Here is an 18,316-nt window from a genome sequence, read left to right on the forward strand (position 1 = left end):
TTGAAAGGCAGATTTGCTCTGTCATATCCAGTAATGGCTTCCCAGTAAGGCATTACGCAGGCAAGGGCTAGTGACCAAGGACACCTTATCTCCCATGCTGAGGAATTTGGCCTTGGACAGAGGGAGATGATGTAGTCAGTAGGTGGTGGGGGGTCAGACCATGGGGAAGGGCAAGGACTGGAAATGGAGACAGCAAAGAACAATTATGCTCTTTAATGTCCCCAGTGCATAAATCAATCACGTCTCTATTTTGTTTAAACTGGCTGAGATGTGTAGTCAAGTCTTTTGGTAATAAATTATGGGAAAGCACTGTCATAGCCATGAGCCCTTCCCTTCCATCTCCTTGTAATGTCCCCAAGCTCCAGAGCTTGTATGGTGACCATACTGGCTTCTCTGTGTTTATCTCAGAGAGATACGATGGGCATTCAGATAAGGTGAATGTCTCATGCCTCCTTCCTGAGCCAATGCCACCTGTGGATGTCACACTGACATTTCTCCACAGACAGAAGGCAATGCATGACACTGAGAGCCCCTAAATTCATCCTCAGTGTGAAAAAGAAAAAGGCCTAAAACAAGCACAGTATAAGCATGCAGAAAACTGAGTAACTACAGACTGACAGCTAAGGAGGATGCAAGAGCAATGAATCATTCAGTGATATATCTTCTGAAGAGCAGTCTGTAGGAGTGTGGTAACACCCAGAAAACCTCCTGAACAAATCACGGTGCTGCCTTGGCTGGAAGGAGTCTGGCAACTGAGGAGCTCAAGAGATATATGCATGTAAGTGCCAAACCAAGAAAGAGAACAGCCCCACAGGCTACTTTAGGTTTTCTCTTTCTGAGCCTATGGTGCCAGGGCTCATCAAAACTGTGTTTGCACAGAAGTAAATGGGAAAGGCCAAAATCAGTGTATGTTAAGGGGCAAGCTTTCAGAAGAAAAGGAAAAGGACATGGGACATGCTGTCTCTGTTGTATACTGTACTCTGTCTACCACTATCTGGCTGGTGGGCAGCAGGTGATTTCCATGACTGTGTTCAGAGAGAGGCAGACAAGAAGCAAATATATATCCAGACTGCTCTTTCTAAAATACCCAGATAAGACAACAGAATGGGAAAAGTCTGCGGGATGGGAGGAAAAACTGTTTCTCTGGGGATGCTTCGTGAGCCCAGTATAAACATGTTGGCTTTGGGTAATAAGGAAGGATCAGACTTAAAGTAAACCCAAAGGATCTTGGAATTGCCAGTTTCAACAGAGAGAGGCTTTGGAGCAGCCACCATCACAGAAAGACCTGGGGCTGGGGGGAAGGGTGCTGAGCACCAAGCCATTGGCCCAACCATAAGCCCAGGTGTGAGGGAGCTGTGTGACAAGCATAGCAATACTTGAACTAGAGCCTCCAGCTAAGACAGAAGGGAGGATCCCAGGTGAGAGATAACAAGCCACTAAAAATTTCGCTGGACATTTAGGATTTGCTGGTTTAGCACTTAGACTTGCATTTACTCAATAATTCTGCTTCCAATCTTGAAACTAGGTGCCATGACCTCAGCTGATGCTGGAAGTGAGGTCAGGAAGATACTCTGTGTTAGGAAGCAGTGTCCTATAAAGCCATGCCCTCATGCTGTGGGGTGCCTCACGTCATCTTGCCAGCACTAGAATGTGAGCAGTTTTGGCCAAGTTCAGAGGGAAAAACCCTTTGAGCATGCAACAACCAGCATTCCTCCAGCTAGAGCAGGCAGCAGAGGCACGTGGCAGTGGAGGAGCCAGGCAAACCTGAGCTCCTCTTCAGATTCCTGTAGCAAAGCTTCACACCTTCTGCACCCCACTGAGATGGGCAAAAGTTAATTTGCAGAGCTCAAAATGTTTGCATATGAGTGCAAAAGTTTGATAACTAAACTTAGTGTATCCATAGTTCCCACTATGTTATAAGCTCAAGTTTTTAAATGTTGATCTGTCAGTTTGCCTCAGTTCTCACACTTGGTTTTCATGCATACCAACCTGAAATGGGAGTTAAGTCACTTCAATGATTTAAGTCCTGCTTTAGCTATAAGGCTTTCCCGCAGTGCTCAGAAACCCAATGTATTCCAACAGTTATATTTAAATCCTTTGAATTATTAGAAGCTAAGACTAATTATTAGAAGCTAAGCCCTGCTGGGCTCCAGTTTTCTTATAGAAGCAAACTATGGGAGTCAAGAACTTAAAGCTCCCTGGGAAGCCGTACACGAGCAATATGATCTCCTCATAACACAACCTTCCAGCAGCTCTCACATCACATTAGACAGTGGGGTTTGGTCTTTTTGGTTTGTGACCTATAAGCTGGCCAAAGCTTTCTCGCAAGGGAATGAGAGTCCTGGGCATCATTTGCCTATTCCACAAGAGGTGAAACAGGACCCAAAAAAGGCAGATTAGAAAAACAAAAACTGTTGCTCACTATTTCTGGTAATTTAATTCTCAGACCATATAATTCAAAGGTAATTTGTTTATCACAGAATTTTACTCTTTTGGTTAATTTGTTCCACTACTCAGTGCTTTTCTCTTGAGAACATCTCTCTAGGATCTGTCCTTAGAAAACAGTGAGTTATTTTTATCTCCGAGCTAGACAAAATAATTCTGCTGAGGGGAAGTGAGGATGGCTGAGCGGCTGGTTAACAGAAGGCAGGAGAGATGGGGCTCAGACCATGTGCTTGGACAGGCTGTGAACTCTGCAGTGCTCACACGTGCCAACATGGGGAGAGCCTGGGTTACAGGAGGTATCTAGAAAACCACTGCACCAGGAGCAGCCGAGCTGAGAAACCACTGGCCACACCTGTGGTCTGCCAAAGAGGCGGAGGGAAGAATGACCCGTGCAGGAATGTAAAGGATGCTGGAGCTTTCTAAGCAAACAAGAAAGGCTGCTTCATCTTCTCCCACTCTTTGAAAGGACAAAAATTAGACTAGCAGAAAATGGTTGCCACTAGTAACAAGGTGTTTTAACATGCTGATGGTTTCAATAGCAGTGAGAGCTGGTGAGCAGTTTCATGGGGACGTATATTCTGCTTGGGAGGCAGCCACAGCCCTGGTATCGGTTCCGTGGGGTTTGGAAAGGCAAAGGGAAAGCTCCTGCCTTCAGCCACTTTGTAGAGATAATTTGCATTTATCACCTTCTCTACCATTCTGGGCTCTGCCTCACCAGAAAGAGGAAGTGTGAAGGAGGGAGGAGGACGCTGAAATAGCAAGGGGTGGATGGGTGAAGGAATGGTGCTGTGGTCACTCTAGCAAAGCCAACAGGGCAAGGACTGGAAAACTCAGGAACGTCCTTCCTGGCAGGATGAAAGGTGTAAGCCTGCCTTTTGCTGGAGGGAGCAGCCAAGTGTCCCTCCACTTCTTCAGCCTGGGCACAAGCCTATAAGCTGGTTCCTGCCTATTCCCTCCCTTATGGCTGTGCAGGGTGCTTGGGCCAGGCCCTCCCTCAGCCTCCAGAGCCAAATTCAATCCCATTTTTGAAAAGCTCTTCCCAAGCATCTGTGCCAAACAGCAACTATGTGGTCAGGAAATGTTTCAGTCCTTGTAAAGAAGGAAGGCAAGAGGGTACAGCCAGGTTTCTTGCCTTTACCTCTGTCTCTCAATAGCTTCCCTCAAAATATTTTTTCTTGTTTCTGCACAGTTCTGTGGTTTGCTGGGCCCCATAGATACACAGGGTCTGTTAATACCCCCTTGTACAATCTGAGATTCCTTTTAGTTGAAGCTGTGGGATTTACTTTGCCTGATCTAAACTTGGTACAGAGATCCTGGTGTGTTCACACACCCAGACAAGCTGTGATACAGAGACCTGGAGGAAATAGTTATTTTATGAGTGATGGGATCAACCTGCAGGAACAAGGAAAAGGTGATTCCAGGAGCTAGCCACAGATATGCAGCACTGGAGCTACTCATCCACTATACACCTGGAGCTGGAAGCTGAACCATTGGTGCTGTTCCCCTGATTCCAGCTGGGGTGAGGAGAGGACTAAGGACATGTCCCTTCATGTGTCCATGTATGCCTCTTTGGGGGAGTCCAGGGTCCCCAAAGCAATGCCAAAAGAAGCGTCTCCACCCAACTCTTCTGGTGCTGAGCAGACTGGGGAGTCTCCTTTTATCCAAAGACTGATTTAAGTTCTCTGCATTGGAGACACACTGGTCAGGAAACCCCAGTCATTTGTGTGGGCCATCAAGAACAAGGCCATCATCTTTCCAATTCTGTGAAGCACTACTCAGCAGCTAGCAGCCTGCTGGTACTGCCACAGGGTTATGTGGCTGCTGGATACGCTTCCAGGCCTTGAAAAGTTAATGGGTCACATCAGTTCCTCAGGCCTCCAGTTACACATCCACTGGATTTCTGCATCCACTGCAGAGGACAATAGTGGGAAAGGGAAAATAATAGAGAAGAACAGCAAAGTGGGAAAGTATCTGGATTGTCAGCTAGGATACAGTCCATTTGCAAAAGAAGCTGTAAGGGAACACAATCAGGACAGCTGACCCAAAGTAGTATTTGATACCATGATGCCATGTTTAGTATATAAGCATGGAGATGGCCACGGAGGAGTCATCGATGCTCAGGGAACAGCTAGGCATCAGGCTTCAGGGGACAAGCTCCATAGGACTCCATCAGGCTCCATCAGGCTCTAGTAGACAATGGCTGAAATATAAATATGGGGAGCCCTGGAAGACTGATTATCTCCCACTCCTACAAACCCACCAAGGCAAGCACCACATGCTTACAATGGTGAAAGAAACTACCAGGTGGCTGGAAACATATCCTGTGCTCCATGCCACCATCTAGAACACCATCCTGGGCCCTGAGAAGCAAATCATGTGGCAACATGGCACCCCAGAAAGAGATGAGTCAGACAACAGAAGTCATTTCTGAAACATCCTTGTAGACAGCTGGTCCAAAGAGCATGGCACTGAGTGGGTGTATCACCCTCTACCAGTCACCAGGCTCTGGGAAAATCAAGCAGTATAATGGGCTCCTAAAGACTAACACTGAGAGCAGTGGGTGGTGGGACCCTCAAACATTGGGATACACATTTTGCACACTTAATACATTAGTTTACTCATTGAAACTTCCCTGTGGTGTAGAAGAGGGTAAAGTCCCTGTCATGTACATAAAAGATATGCAAGGGAATACAGCCTGAGTCACTCCTGCCTCAGGCAAAGGTAAACGTGTCTGTGGGATGGCTTGGTGCACTTGATGTGTGATGGGGAATTCCAACGTGTACCTCGGGGGGGTTGATTTTGGGTAGGAAAGCAAATATATTAAATTGTATCATGTTTGCTGCCAAATAACCCTGCCATTGTATGTCTTCACTAGTACAATTGCTCTATGCTGTATCAATGGATTTCCAGTAGGAATCACCCAAATCAATGAACAATTAAACCAACCAAAGCACAGTGATGATGGAACTAGAACCAACTCCGGCAACTGGCGTCTAGAAACTTCCTCAAAATCAACATCTTCAACCCACAGACCATGGGCATCAGCCACGCCAGATACACCAGCCATGAGCTCTGGATGCAGCATGCAACACTCCAACAGCACACACCACCTCTCCTGCCCTGAAGTCTTCTATGGCAGATGGAGCCCAAATTCATGGATTAGAGCCACTCAACACATTGTTTAGAGGGATGGCCCATAGACCATGGGAATGATACCTGCATATATACATACCTCAAAGACAGGAAAAGTGGTGGTGATTAATTGGAAAGTGTAGGATCTGAGCACGACATTGATGTCATAGTATAAGAAGTGGATAATGTCCTGTTTTTCAGCTGGGATAGAGGTCATTTACACAAAAAGCTGGGAGAGGGCAGAGGCAGGACAGCTGACTCAAAGGGATGTTCAATACTACTGCATCATGCTGAGCTTTATCAGCATTGTTATTTTCCTCTTCCTTTGCTGTCCCAGTAAACTGTCCTTATCCCAACCCACAAGCTTTGTGTGTGTGTGTGTGTGTGTGTGTGTGTGTGTGTGTGTGTGTACACACACATATGGTGGTTAGCTAGCTGGGGCTAAACCATGAGAGGAAGCCAAGAGAAGTCAGGGTAAAGAAGGTCAAAAGAAAAAGATGAGGTAAGTGACTGAGAAGGAAGACAAGAGTCACAAGGAGTTGAGAGCTGGCAGTTGCAGGGAAATCTGAAAATGCAGCAGATGCTTTGTACAGCAAGAGACACATTCAGGATGTTGCAGAACCATTTAGTGGTTTGGGGAGATTTCTAATAGTTTTTGCATGTTTGCTATATACTAGAGGACACTGTGGTTGTGCAGCCTGCTCATTGGTTCACATCTCGGTATCTTCTTTAGGGGTTGGAGAACATTTCGTGTTGCAGTTGAACTTCTGATTAAGTCTTCTCTGAAAGGAAGTTAGCTCACAGACACCGAGACTGCTTTGCATACGAAATCAGCACACAGTAAGCAGGGGTAATCAGGCATTTCACTTCAAAAAAGCACTATAGCTTTGAACCAAAACGTTTATGCAGACACAGCCTTAGGCATTTCATTCAAGCCCCAGTGTTAGTGAACATCGGAAAGCAAATGCCCACGTTCTCTGCAAAGTTAGGGAAGAGAGGCAGATGCTTTTCAAGACCTACCAGAGGAGATTCTATCTATATACATATCTGTCTCTCAGTTGGATCCCGTGGATCCTTCTGACAGAGACCAGGTAAGACAGTAAAATGATTAAGCATGTGGTTAAAAGGTGGGGAAATCATGGCCTGACCTCATTGCAATTGTTCAAAATTGTGCCTAGAGATATTCAACCTGTGTCCTCCTCTCTTTCCGACAGCCTGACTCTTCATCACTTAAAAAAACACTAAACCCAACCATCAAACACCTATTCCAAGCCCTATAACCATGCCAACCAAACCTCTAATATAGACACTTTTATACATGTGACAACATCTTCCTATTCATGTAACTCCATTCTGGGAAGCTGTCTAACTTTCATGGGCAGGGTTTCCCAGTTGTAGTTCTAACAGGAAACCCCTTTAAGTGGAAACAAGCTCTGATGTTACAGCTCCCACAGCAGCAAAAAGCTGCTTCCTTGCATGACTCTCATCTCCTGGGGTGCTTGTTGCCCAGACAAATTCCAGACAGCTGTCTCCAGCCTGCTGCTCCTGTTCACAGGGAGGCTCTGGCTCCCTCCCAAGCCTTGTCTTCTCTGACCCATGACTGCCAACTCTTTGGGATTTTATTGCCAGGTTCATAATATTTGATGTTTTTCTTACTGTCCCCATTCCTAGACTGAGAAAACCTATTTATCATTCAAAATGAAAATGAGATTCTGTTCTTCTTGTAGGCAAAGAAAAATCTTGAAAAGCATGAAATTTAGTGCCTCACAAAAGTTGCAGGCATATACATATAATTTTAAAATCTTTTGATATTTTTTAAGCCAATCTTGTGACGGGGAAAAGTGAGCAAAATTATGTACACGTTAATTAGCAACAGCACTGACATGAAATATTATTTCCTTGTCTAGTGCTCCTGATATCACACAGCATCCCAGCAAGGCAAGACAAGAGAGCTGCAATTCTGAAATGGTGGCATTTTGCACTCTGTGCCCAAAGGAAAATCCTAATCAACACAGGAGGGCAACAGCCTTTCAGTCCCAGGTTTCAAACTCCCCTCCTCCAGGGAAGGATTGCCTTGAGAGAGGAGGGATGCTAAGTATCAGCAGGGAGAACATGGTGACCCCAACATCCAACTGCGCATGAGAGAGCTGTGCCCAACAAAAGAAACCCTCTAGCCAGTGCCCATCTGAGCAGCTCACCTGTTTAATGTCTCCTTTAGGTAGCCACCTACAAAACCCTGGGCTAGGCACTACTGGCAACAAAACCATGGGGAAAAATCATTGAAAATAAATGAGTTCCCAGTGCTTGTTGATGTGGTGTTCTGCATTTACAAACACTGATATTACTCAAATAATGAAAGGGGAAAAAAAAAAGTCTAAGTGACTTCCATCTCTGTTATCTTTTCTACTTTTGCCAAAATCTAAAGTTTCCAAACATTTAGTTCAATGGAAGACTTTTTGCAAAAATAAAAGATGTTTTTATAAAAATGTCAACAAAATAAATCACACAAAACCAACTGACTGCTTTGTGCTTTCCTTTTATTTTAAATAAGACATTTTTCATGAAGTTGAACTTCTATTTTTCAAGATCATTTCAGGCAGCTCTCCAAACCCTTGAGGTTTTTTCATTCAAATTGTTCCAAGTAGAACGTAATCACTGTGATTAGGACTTCTTTTTTTTTTCTTTTTTTTAATGGGAAGGAGATTCTTACATACTTTGGAAATATAGAACAGGAAGCTGGACTTGAGGAAACGGACAACGACAAAAATGTTAAGCCAATTCAGGGAACACAAACATCAGGGGAATATTAAAGACACCTGGTCTGCTGGAAAGATGGATGAAATAGCTTCCATCAGATACTGGACAACAAGGTGAAATTTATGTGCAGATGGAAGTAATTTATGCACAGTTGTTACACAAATGATCATTATTTATTGCTAATAAATGAGCACATTTGATGGATCTAATCATTATTCAAATATTTAATGTGTTTTAAGAGCAGCTGGGGTATATTTTCTGTAGCACAACCCATTGCACTGCACAGAGTTGCAGTGAAAGGCTGGAAGATGAAACAAGAGCAGTAGATAAAATAATTTTTAAAAATTAACAAAAATTTCCTCTATTTTCTCTTTGACATCTTTCCACTTGTCCAGAAATAAGTATTGGCAACTTTCTGTTTGACAGCACGTGCTGGTTTTGGCTGGGATACAGTCAATTTTCTTCATGGCTGCAGTTTGGGTTTGTGCTGGAAACAGTCAACAACACAGGGATGTTTTACCCGTTGCTGAGCAGTGCTCACACAGAGCCAAGGCCTCTTCTGCCTCTCACCCCACCTCACCAGCAAGTGGACTGGAGGTGAACAAGGAGTAGGGAAGGGACACAGCCTGGACAGCTGACCCTAACTGACCACAGGGATATCCCATACCATACAATGTCACACTCAGAACATGAGGGGCTGCATGAAGAAGGAGGAAGTGTCAGAGCAGTGGTGCTTGTCTTCCCAAGTCACCATAACATATGACAACGCCCTGCCTTCTTGGAAACGTCTGGACACCTGACAGCCCCAGGAAGTGGGAATGAATTCCTTGTTTTGCTCTCCTTGCACACATGGCTTTTGCTTTACCATTAAGTTGTCTTCATCTCAACCCATGAGTTCTCTCAACTTTCACTATTCAAATTCTCTCCCAGATCCCACTCGAGGGGCTCTAAGCAAGCACTGTGTGGGGCTCACTTGCCAGTTGGGGTTAAATCATGACACAGCATTAATTTAACCAGATAGGATAAGAGGACAAAAAGCTCTAAATGACATCACCGTCACAATGCACGGATTTTACAATATCAAAGATTGGCACCTTCTTTTTTTATTGTGAGTTTCATCCCATTCTTGTTTCTGATTAATTTTCTGGGTTTTCTCTGTCTTTTTAAGAAGAGCACTTTGGATGTCTTTAAAGGACCTCTTTTCAGGACAGGTTTCATCTGTGCTTGTTTGTGGAGGATGCTGTTGACCAGGTTAACCTCTATAAGTCCCTTCTCAACCTGAATTATTCTACGTACCACACACACAACTTCCTCAGCAATGGACGCAACTTTGAGAAGAAAAATAGCGTTGGCAACACTTAACATATTTAAACATTGAGTTCCTTAAAAGGTCTAGGAAAGAAAAGCTGTCCATTCTTTAGCTAGGGTGCAAAGTATTGAGAATTGATATGAAAAAACCCACACCTGACATTTACAGCTACATCAAAGCCCACTCAGAATCAGCACAGCACTATTTCTGTGCCTTCATAGAAAGAGGCGCTGTTTCTTCCTGGAAAAAGTACTTAAGTGGAAGGCATTTTCTGCATGAGCTGTTTGACCCTGCCTGCTGAAGGCCACTCAACAGCAGCAGGAACAGCACTTCAGTCTTCCAGCTAAGACAAAAGGTTGGTTTAAAGATTTTCTGTCTCTGGATACTTCCTCTATCAAACTATCACTGGAGGAGTAAAAGAACAGACACCCTTTCTTCTGTGGGATCTAAATTCCTCTCACAACCTCCTGAGGCTGCAGGTGCTAACTGGGGATTATGACACAACTTCTTATATTCATACATTTGACATAAGGCTGAAGTCTACAGAAATCTTACTGGAAAGTGGTTCCTGGAAGGGGTAACTGTTAGGAAGTACATGAGGTAGGTTCCAGGAAGGATTGTTGTGGCCTTGGAACAGCTTTGTTGATTCTGTATAGCATGGAAATATGGGGCTATTTTGGAATATACGTTGGATACAACTGCATTGGGCAAATCAAAAACTAAAGCAAAAGTCTCATTAAGAGAACTGCCTTGGGGCGTCGGTGCATGCATGTATACATACACACAAATACTAACTACAAGCTTTCGTAAGTTATTATATATACCATCTATAAAATTTTGTCTTTTCCATATATAATTACTCTTTATGTAATTAGGAAATTATTGATATTGACAGAGTGAAGGACATGAGCAGCTCAGCCCATGCCCTAACTCACTCTTTCTGCTCCACTTAAAGAAAGCTTGCATTGCTGGTCCCAAACTGTCTCACAAACTCCCAGTAGTTGAGCAGACACATATCCTTAGAGAGGGTGAAATGTGTTATGTCAGCTTTCTACATAACCTGACACTGCACAGTTAATTCACAGTACATGCTCAGTACTCACCAGTTATCTTACAGAGCCATGGGACAAGTTCAGTCAGAAACTATTTGAACAATGCCAGGCTGTACAAAGTGGGCGGTTGTTACTGCAACTGCTCAACTGCAAAAGGAAAAGCCTACAACAACATAGCACCTTCATTTTAGAATTTAAGGGTATGGATTTGGGGGGAGATGGGAAGAAACTTTCCATTAAAAAATTCTTCAAAAATGCATCTTGGATTATGTACACTCAGTCACCAGGGATCATCACACCAGGTCCTTTCACTTTGCTTTCTCACCTCGCAGTCAGCAAAAAGCCTCCATTTGTAATCAGCATCTGGTATGTTGAGTAGAGCCCACTGCTGCCCAAATGTGATGTTAGGATAATACAGGTGACAAGCACATGTACTTGCAAACATGTCCTCTCCATTGTCACAGATCATCCCACAGCAAGTTGATTTTGGCGTGGGCAACTCTCCTGGTTTCAGACGGGATACGGTTGATTTTCTTCACAGTAGCCAGTATGGGGCTGCAGCTTGGGTTTCTGCTGGAAACAGTGTTGATAACACAGGGGTGTTTTAGCTGTTGCTGAGCAGCGCTCACACAGAGCCAAGGCCTCTTCTGCCTCTCACCCCACCTCACCAGCAAGTAGGCTGGGGGTGTGCAAGCAAGGAGTTGGGACGAGACACTGCTGACCCAAACTGACCACAGGGATATCCCATACCATATGACATCACGTTCAGTACATGAGGGGCTGGGGGAAGAAGGAAGTGTGACAACAATGGTGCTTGTCTTCCCAAGCCACCCTAACACATGACAGAGCCTTGCTTTCTTGGAAATGTCTGAACACCTGCCAGCCCCTGGCAAGTGGGAATGAATTCCTTGGTTTGCTTTCCTTGTGCACTTGGCTTTTATTTTACCTTTAAACTGTCTTTATCTCAACCCATGAGTTCTTTTTCACTGTTCTGATTCTCTCCCCCGGCAGGGGAGTGAGCAAGCAGCTGCATGGGGTTTAGCTGCTGGTTGGGGTTAAACCATGACAGCAGCACAAGCTAATAAATAGGCTGCTCAGCTGCACAAGTGAAGTAACGGGCAATTAGAGATGGCTGACGACAGAGTAAAGAGGCTGAAGACCCTCTGAGGCCACAGAAAGAAGCAGCTAGCTACACACAAGACATGCAGGAAATTAAAAGCTGTCTTTCAGAGCAAGCATTTCACCTCCCATCCACTCTTGGCCATTGACTCTGCCTCTCTCCTCAAAACCAGCCTAGGAGAAGAGGGCAGGTACAGATGTCTGCATTCTTCAAGTATCAATGGGGAAAAAGCCCAGACCGAGCAGAGCAGCTCAGGGCTTTCTTGTTCACAGTGTTCTAACTTCAACAGTATCAAGTCCCATCTTCTGTAACCTGAAATAGAGCGTTGGAAAGAGAACTGGAATGGAAGCTTTTCTAAAGGCCAGTGGAGAACAGAGAACCACCCACTTTTCTGTTTGGCTGGGTGTCTTGCACATCTATTTGAGTGAAAATGAGTTGCATGAATGAAGTCTCACTTCTTCCATCTCCTATTCTCTCAAGCCCTGTTTAGCCAGTAGTTTCCTGAGCAGCTTCACAGTAAATAGATGGGTAAATGAGACTCTTTATATCAATCCTGGAAATTATTTTCAGATTGATTGGCATCAATCACAGAACTAAAAGAACTTTCTGCTAATTATATAAAGGTATTTAGGCACTAACATTGAAGAAATGGGCTTTATTCTTACCACATGGGAAAGTGACTTTGCCTTGATTAGGGATAAGTGTTCCAAATTTTTCCTATGTCGTCCTACTACCATAACTTACTGGCTGCTTCATGACAGTTCATGAATAAAGCATCATGTGCAGCACACATCTGAAGTCACTGCCTGAGCAGACCCCCTACACCACGGAACACTCTAGAATGGCTCTGACTCAGTCTTACCTAGTTAAGGCAGTTATGCTCACTTAAAATAAATACCAGATGAACCACCAATGTGTTCCCTAAAAAACCCAATATCCACAAATTCTCTAGCTTAATTAATGTTTATTATACCGTGAAATGGCTCAAGATGCTATAACCTAGTCCTCAGGACACAGAACTTCAAAGTTCCTCCTCCAAGTCAGACAGGAATTTGGGTCTCTAGTTCCGGATTCCCGACCAGATATTATCTTCCTTGATATTATGTGTATCATTTCTGTGAGGGAATTTACTCTTGTGAACCTAACCCTTTGTTTCCACATTTCCTGTATGTGTAGACACAAGCAAAATCAGATAATTTCCAGTCAAACAAAACTGTTCTGTTCAATCCTAAATCGGTGTTCTTAACTCATACATACATATAAGGCAATTTTTGCTTCAGTCCAGTGGGCCAAAGGGAAATAGGGATGCTTTCAATACCACTGGTTTCACGTGCATGCAAACCTTGGACTGACACTACACCATTGATCCACTGTAAATTATCATAACTCAATGATTTTAAATACCATGAAGAGCCCAGGACTCTGCTTTGCTGAAGCAACTGTAAATGAAAAATTATTTGGATCGAAGTTTCAATCAACAAGCTGGATTCACTCTGTCCTTTGCTTCTGACAGGCAAAGAAATATAGAGGCACAAAACATTCCCTACCCATCCAGAGAGAAATTCAAGTACCATAAGTCTTGCCTTTGGCAAATATATACAATGATGTTTGGGCATACACAGAGTTAGTTGTTTACAGGCTATCTATGGATGGTTTCAAGGCCCAGTTGTACACTTTGATCCTTTTGATGTGAAAACTTCTATGCAACACGAGAGTACAGGGAAAAAATTGCAAGGTACTGCTTTCTCCTTTTATGAGCTTCCCTCCTGAACATTATATTTGTACAATGACTCAGAGGAAGGCACTGCCTCTTGAATGTAAACCCTACACTAGCAACATACTAAAAACAATGGTTGTCTCCACTCTCTCCTTGATGTCTGGGACCATCACGCAACTGTTCTTGGCATTGTGAAGGTCAATAACCTTTGATTGACTGGATGAAAACTCAGATTTGGCAAATGAAATAGCACAACTTCCAGCACACAAAGTCATCATCTGAAGGAGGGAACCAGCTCCTGCAAGATTTGTCTGGCAACTAAGGCCACCACAGTTTAGTATGAAACCATTTGTGATGACTGAACTAGACTGGGTATTGTACACTAGGTTTATTCTGGACCTGCACTTTGTCAGTCTCAGAAGCAGATCCATATGACAGGATGCTGAAACCAGTGAGTGAAATCAGGCCAGTCCCACCTCTCAGTGTGTGGTCAGAAACACCACACAGTCAGACCAGAAGACCATCTAATCCATTACACTTTCTCCAACAGCACACATACAAGTAGAGTACAGTAACATTATCAACCCTTTACATAAAACCTAAGGCTTCCATGCTTACAATTATCTAACTCAATATTGCAGCAGTTTTCCATACTCTTTCCAAACTTCCTCAGCTCTGGTCTACAGCTAGATGATTGAACAGGTATTAATACGCCCAAAACTAAAATTTAATATTTTTCTGACTGCTTGGCTTCCTTAAATGAGCACAGAATTGCAGCTTTGACAGAAAAATGCAAGGGGAAGCTGGATGACCAGTAATCCTGTCCTGGATTGCCACAAACCACCATCAATACAATCATGAAATTAGTTAGCTTAACTCCCTGTAAACTGTTAGCTCTTACACTCATCCTGTACACTGATCCTTTGCTGAGCAACTTCAGCACATTAATTTGACAGAAAACCTGACCAAAGAAATTCCTCCCCCCGCTTTCCCCCTCAACTGACTTCAGAAACTGAAATAGCTCAGTTAAGAATCTGTAAATGCAGCTGCCAGAGTTTAGATAACAGCAGAACTTCAATCCAACTTGCTAACAGGGTATCAAACACTATATCCTCAATAAAGCTGACACTTCATAAACCAAGAAGTCAAAGCACAGCCAAGGGAAAAACAAGCAAGCCTTATGCATGCGGCCCACTCAACAACAGTCACTCAACAAAGTTACTTCATTACATGTTGTACCCACACAGAATGTTTCAGGATAAACCCCCAAACAAGGCAGGACAAATTTAATGCAGTGTCTCCCATATCATACCTCTGGCAGCCTTAACTCTGCCCGTGAAATTTGACCCAGCCTGTCCTACACCTGTTTAGGAGTGAAGAATCTGCACAAGACAACTACTTACATTTTATCATCTCTCTACACTGATCTTTCAAAATAACACTTTTTAAAAGAGATACAACCTAACAGCAGAAGCACTGAACTCAACTAAACGCTCCAAGAACTAGTAACAATACTCTTATCTAAAGCAGACTGTCAAAACTGAAATGCTTGGAGCCTTGGCATTTGGTCACAGTGCAGTTTGTCTTAGTGAGTTTTAAATTGACACAATTTCACCTTTACATTTAAGTAGATATTATAGCTACAGAAACAGCAGAATAACACACCCCCTTGAACTTCCATTTCCTAATTTACTTCTGAAACCTGACGTGGCACTACTGCAGCGATCAGCAGGCAGTATAATGTTATGTAAACAATTGCAAAAGCCTGATAGATACAGGATAGATTGTTAGTTTAAAAGAATAAGAACTTTGCAACTTGACTAAGTAAAAACTACAAAAAACCAACAGATTTTAGAAGCTGGCTGCATTGTTAGTGCGAGCAAGTTTTTACAAGTAGCCTCTACACATCAAGTCATCTTATTGCCTCTGTCAAAAGCAGGCAACAAGGAGTCAATAGCTGCAAGAAAATAAATGTTCTGACTCACCAAACGATTCTATGAACAAGTTGTGAAGTTACTCTATTGAGGAAATTAGCAGTTTAATGTCATTTGTTGGGATACTAGGGGCATTTCTTATTCCTCTCCCAAGGATTTTAAATAAATGAAAATGGCATTCTCACACACACACACCTTTGCTCCTGACAGACCAACTGCAAGGAATTCAGACCTAAAGAAAGCCCTTAATAGATCACTTTAAAGAGAGGCTGCCTATCACACAGAAAGACAACATGGTATTTTTTAGTCAAAATAAACTACATCATGAATTTTGCATTAGAGTCTACAGTGAAGCCCAGGAGAGGTTTATAAAAATAATTACATGCAAGTAATTATGTTAAATATGATTATCCATCATTAATCATCTCACAAGCCCAGGATGACAGCCAGTGCTATTTTGTTATGAAGCAATTGGGTAGCAAGTCTTGCTCTTTGTGCAGAAAAAGGCATTCCAGCATGGTATTTGGGTCATGGAACTACTGACTTCAGGCTGTCAGTGCCCATGTTGTACCACAGCTCACCTTCAGACACTTATGTATTGCTTTGATGAGCAGTCACACTCCTCACAAACTCTAAACATATTTACATCAAGCGCCTAGATGGTGTAATTCACCAAGGAACCCATCCCTGTGCAGTTCCATTAAACTGAAACATCACTTGTTCTTTCATTTTTATTAAGTTCACTCAGATTGACCAAACGAGCTTCCCTAAAGTAAACAGGGTTATAAAATATCAGAATGATTCTATCTTTAGGTGCTCAATAGAAACAAATACTCAGCTCAATTAGAAAACTTTAAAAATTACTTCAGATACAAAAGTGTAACAATTATACTGCGCGATACATCTTTATATATCACTAAGCCCATGAAATTTAAAAAAAAAAAGTTTTTGCACCATCAAGAACAGCCACAAGTCCTGAACCTCCATTCTTTACGCATCCTTGATCAGAGTAAACTGAAACTTGGGAATGCTTGGGATTCAAAATACCCTGAGCACATACTAGTGCAACACCACAAAGCATACATAATCCATCGGAAAAGGGGGCAAGAGGGGAGGGGAAAAAAAAAAGCAAGAATCAGACGGTGCTTTATTATACAAGCGCGAAAGTAAGTTCCTTTGGAAAGTAACTTCTTGGGTGGACTTCTGGACCAGTGAGGTAGCCCAATGGGAGAGAAAGAGAGTGGAAGTGGAACTTGGTCCCCACGCGTGATACTTGCCAGACGGGCCCTGGCGCCTCCCCGCGCCGCGGCGGGGACGGGACGCGCGGCCCGGGGCGAGGCCGGGGCCCTGGCTGCGCCGCGGTCCCGCAGGCCGCCACCCGTGCGGTCGGAGGAGCCCGGCCCCCGCCGGAGCGGACCATAAAGTGCTGCAGCAGAACGCGATCCAGACAAAAGCAATGTAAACAGGTGACTGATACCGGTCTGTTTATCCGCACCGCGGCGAAAAGTCAGGCGCCGGCCTTCTCCCCACTCCCGTCGCGGGGAGAGGGGGGGCCCCCCGCGGCCTCAGGACGGCGCCACGGGGAAGCGGCGCAGCCGCACCACGGGAGACAGGTCCACGCCGAGGATCCGCTGCGCTCGGCGCTGCGCCGCTGTCAGGCTCCGCCGGCTCCAGACGCTGCCCCGCACCCGGATGGTGGGGAAGGTGGTGAGGCGGGGGGTGGCCGCCTCCCAGATCTCCTCCAGCGACTTGCCGCCGAACGGCTCCAAGGCGACCCCCTCCGCCAGGCTGCCTCGCTCGCTGTCCGCCTCCTCAACCGGCGGCCCCGCCGCTTCCCCCCCGCCACGGGGGCCGTCGGCCACCGGTGCCGCGGTCGTTTGCCGCTGCCTCGCCTGCCCCCTCCTGCGGCGCCGTCGCCGCCTCCGCCGCTTGACGCTGCCACCCGCCGCCCCGGCCCGGCGCTTGGCGTTGGCGGCCGGGAGGCGCCGCTTGCCGGCACGGCGGCGGGGCCGCTCTGCCGAGGGCGGCGGCGGGTCGGGGACGACGGCACGGCAGGAGGCGTATCCGTAGACGTCCTTGCTGCGGAGAATGACCGGGGAGAACTCGTGCTTGAGGCTGCAGAGGAAGTTCCACAGTTCCGATTCGGAGCTCATGAACTCCGTGGACTTGGGCATGAAGAGCTTGAGGGCGTCGCCCAGCGCCTTGGTGCCGGCAAAGGAGACCTGCGAGCGCGAGTACACAACTTTCGCCGCCTCCTCTTCCAGACCCCAGGCGGCGGGCGCCGTTTCACCGCCGGCTGCCCTGGCTGCCGCCGCTCGGGCTCCCGCGGCTGCTGCCTCGGCGCTCCCCGCTTCTTGGTTCATCTTCCCGGCTCCTCTCTCCAGCGCCGCCTGCTTCCTACTGCGGGTCATGGAGGCAGAGAGACGGGGATGGGGGCAGGGGAGGAAGAGAGGCCGAGAAAAGACAACCGCGGAGAGGCGCCGGCCACGGCTCGGTCACCGCCGGGCGCCCGCCGCCTCGCCGCGCCCTACTGGCTGCCAGCACACCGCTTGACCAGGAACGATCGATATCCTGCCGCTCCGCACAAAATGGCGCTTTAAAGTCCCAGGCGGGGACTGCGCGCAGCCCGCCCTCCCTCCGCGCCTGGCGGTTGGCCCGTTTGAAATACGTCGGGCTGGCCCCGCCCCCGCACGGTGGAGGCGGCCATTGGGGGTGCCGCGGGCGCCCCGCCGGAGGTCCCGGCCGGGCAGCGGCGGGCGGCTGCCGGAGCTTCCTGCTCCGAGATGGGCAAGGGAAGGGCTTCTGGGGGTCGCCTGCATGACCAGGGGACACCAACGGGGGAACCCAAGA

The 18,316-nt window shown here is 45.7% G+C and overlaps 1 protein-coding gene across 1 annotated transcript; it reads right to left on the minus strand.

Annotated features, from left to right (window-relative positions):
- Positions 1-16,920: 16,920 nt before the first annotated feature.
- Positions 16,921-17,985, minus strand: CCDC71L (coiled-coil domain containing 71 like). Its single transcript, XM_084277526.1, has one exon. The coding sequence runs from the start codon at positions 17,875-17,877 to the stop codon at positions 17,032-17,034; it is 846 nt and encodes a 281-aa protein (XP_084133652.1). The 5' UTR covers positions 17,878-17,985; the 3' UTR covers positions 16,921-17,031.
- Between the last annotated feature and the right edge of the window lie 331 nt (positions 17,986-18,316).

The sequence above is a fragment of the Gallinula chloropus genome, assembly GCF_964237585.1.
Source record: "Gallinula chloropus genome assembly, chromosome: 1".
Classification (NCBI taxonomy): domain Eukaryota; kingdom Metazoa; phylum Chordata; class Aves; order Gruiformes; family Rallidae; genus Gallinula; species Gallinula chloropus.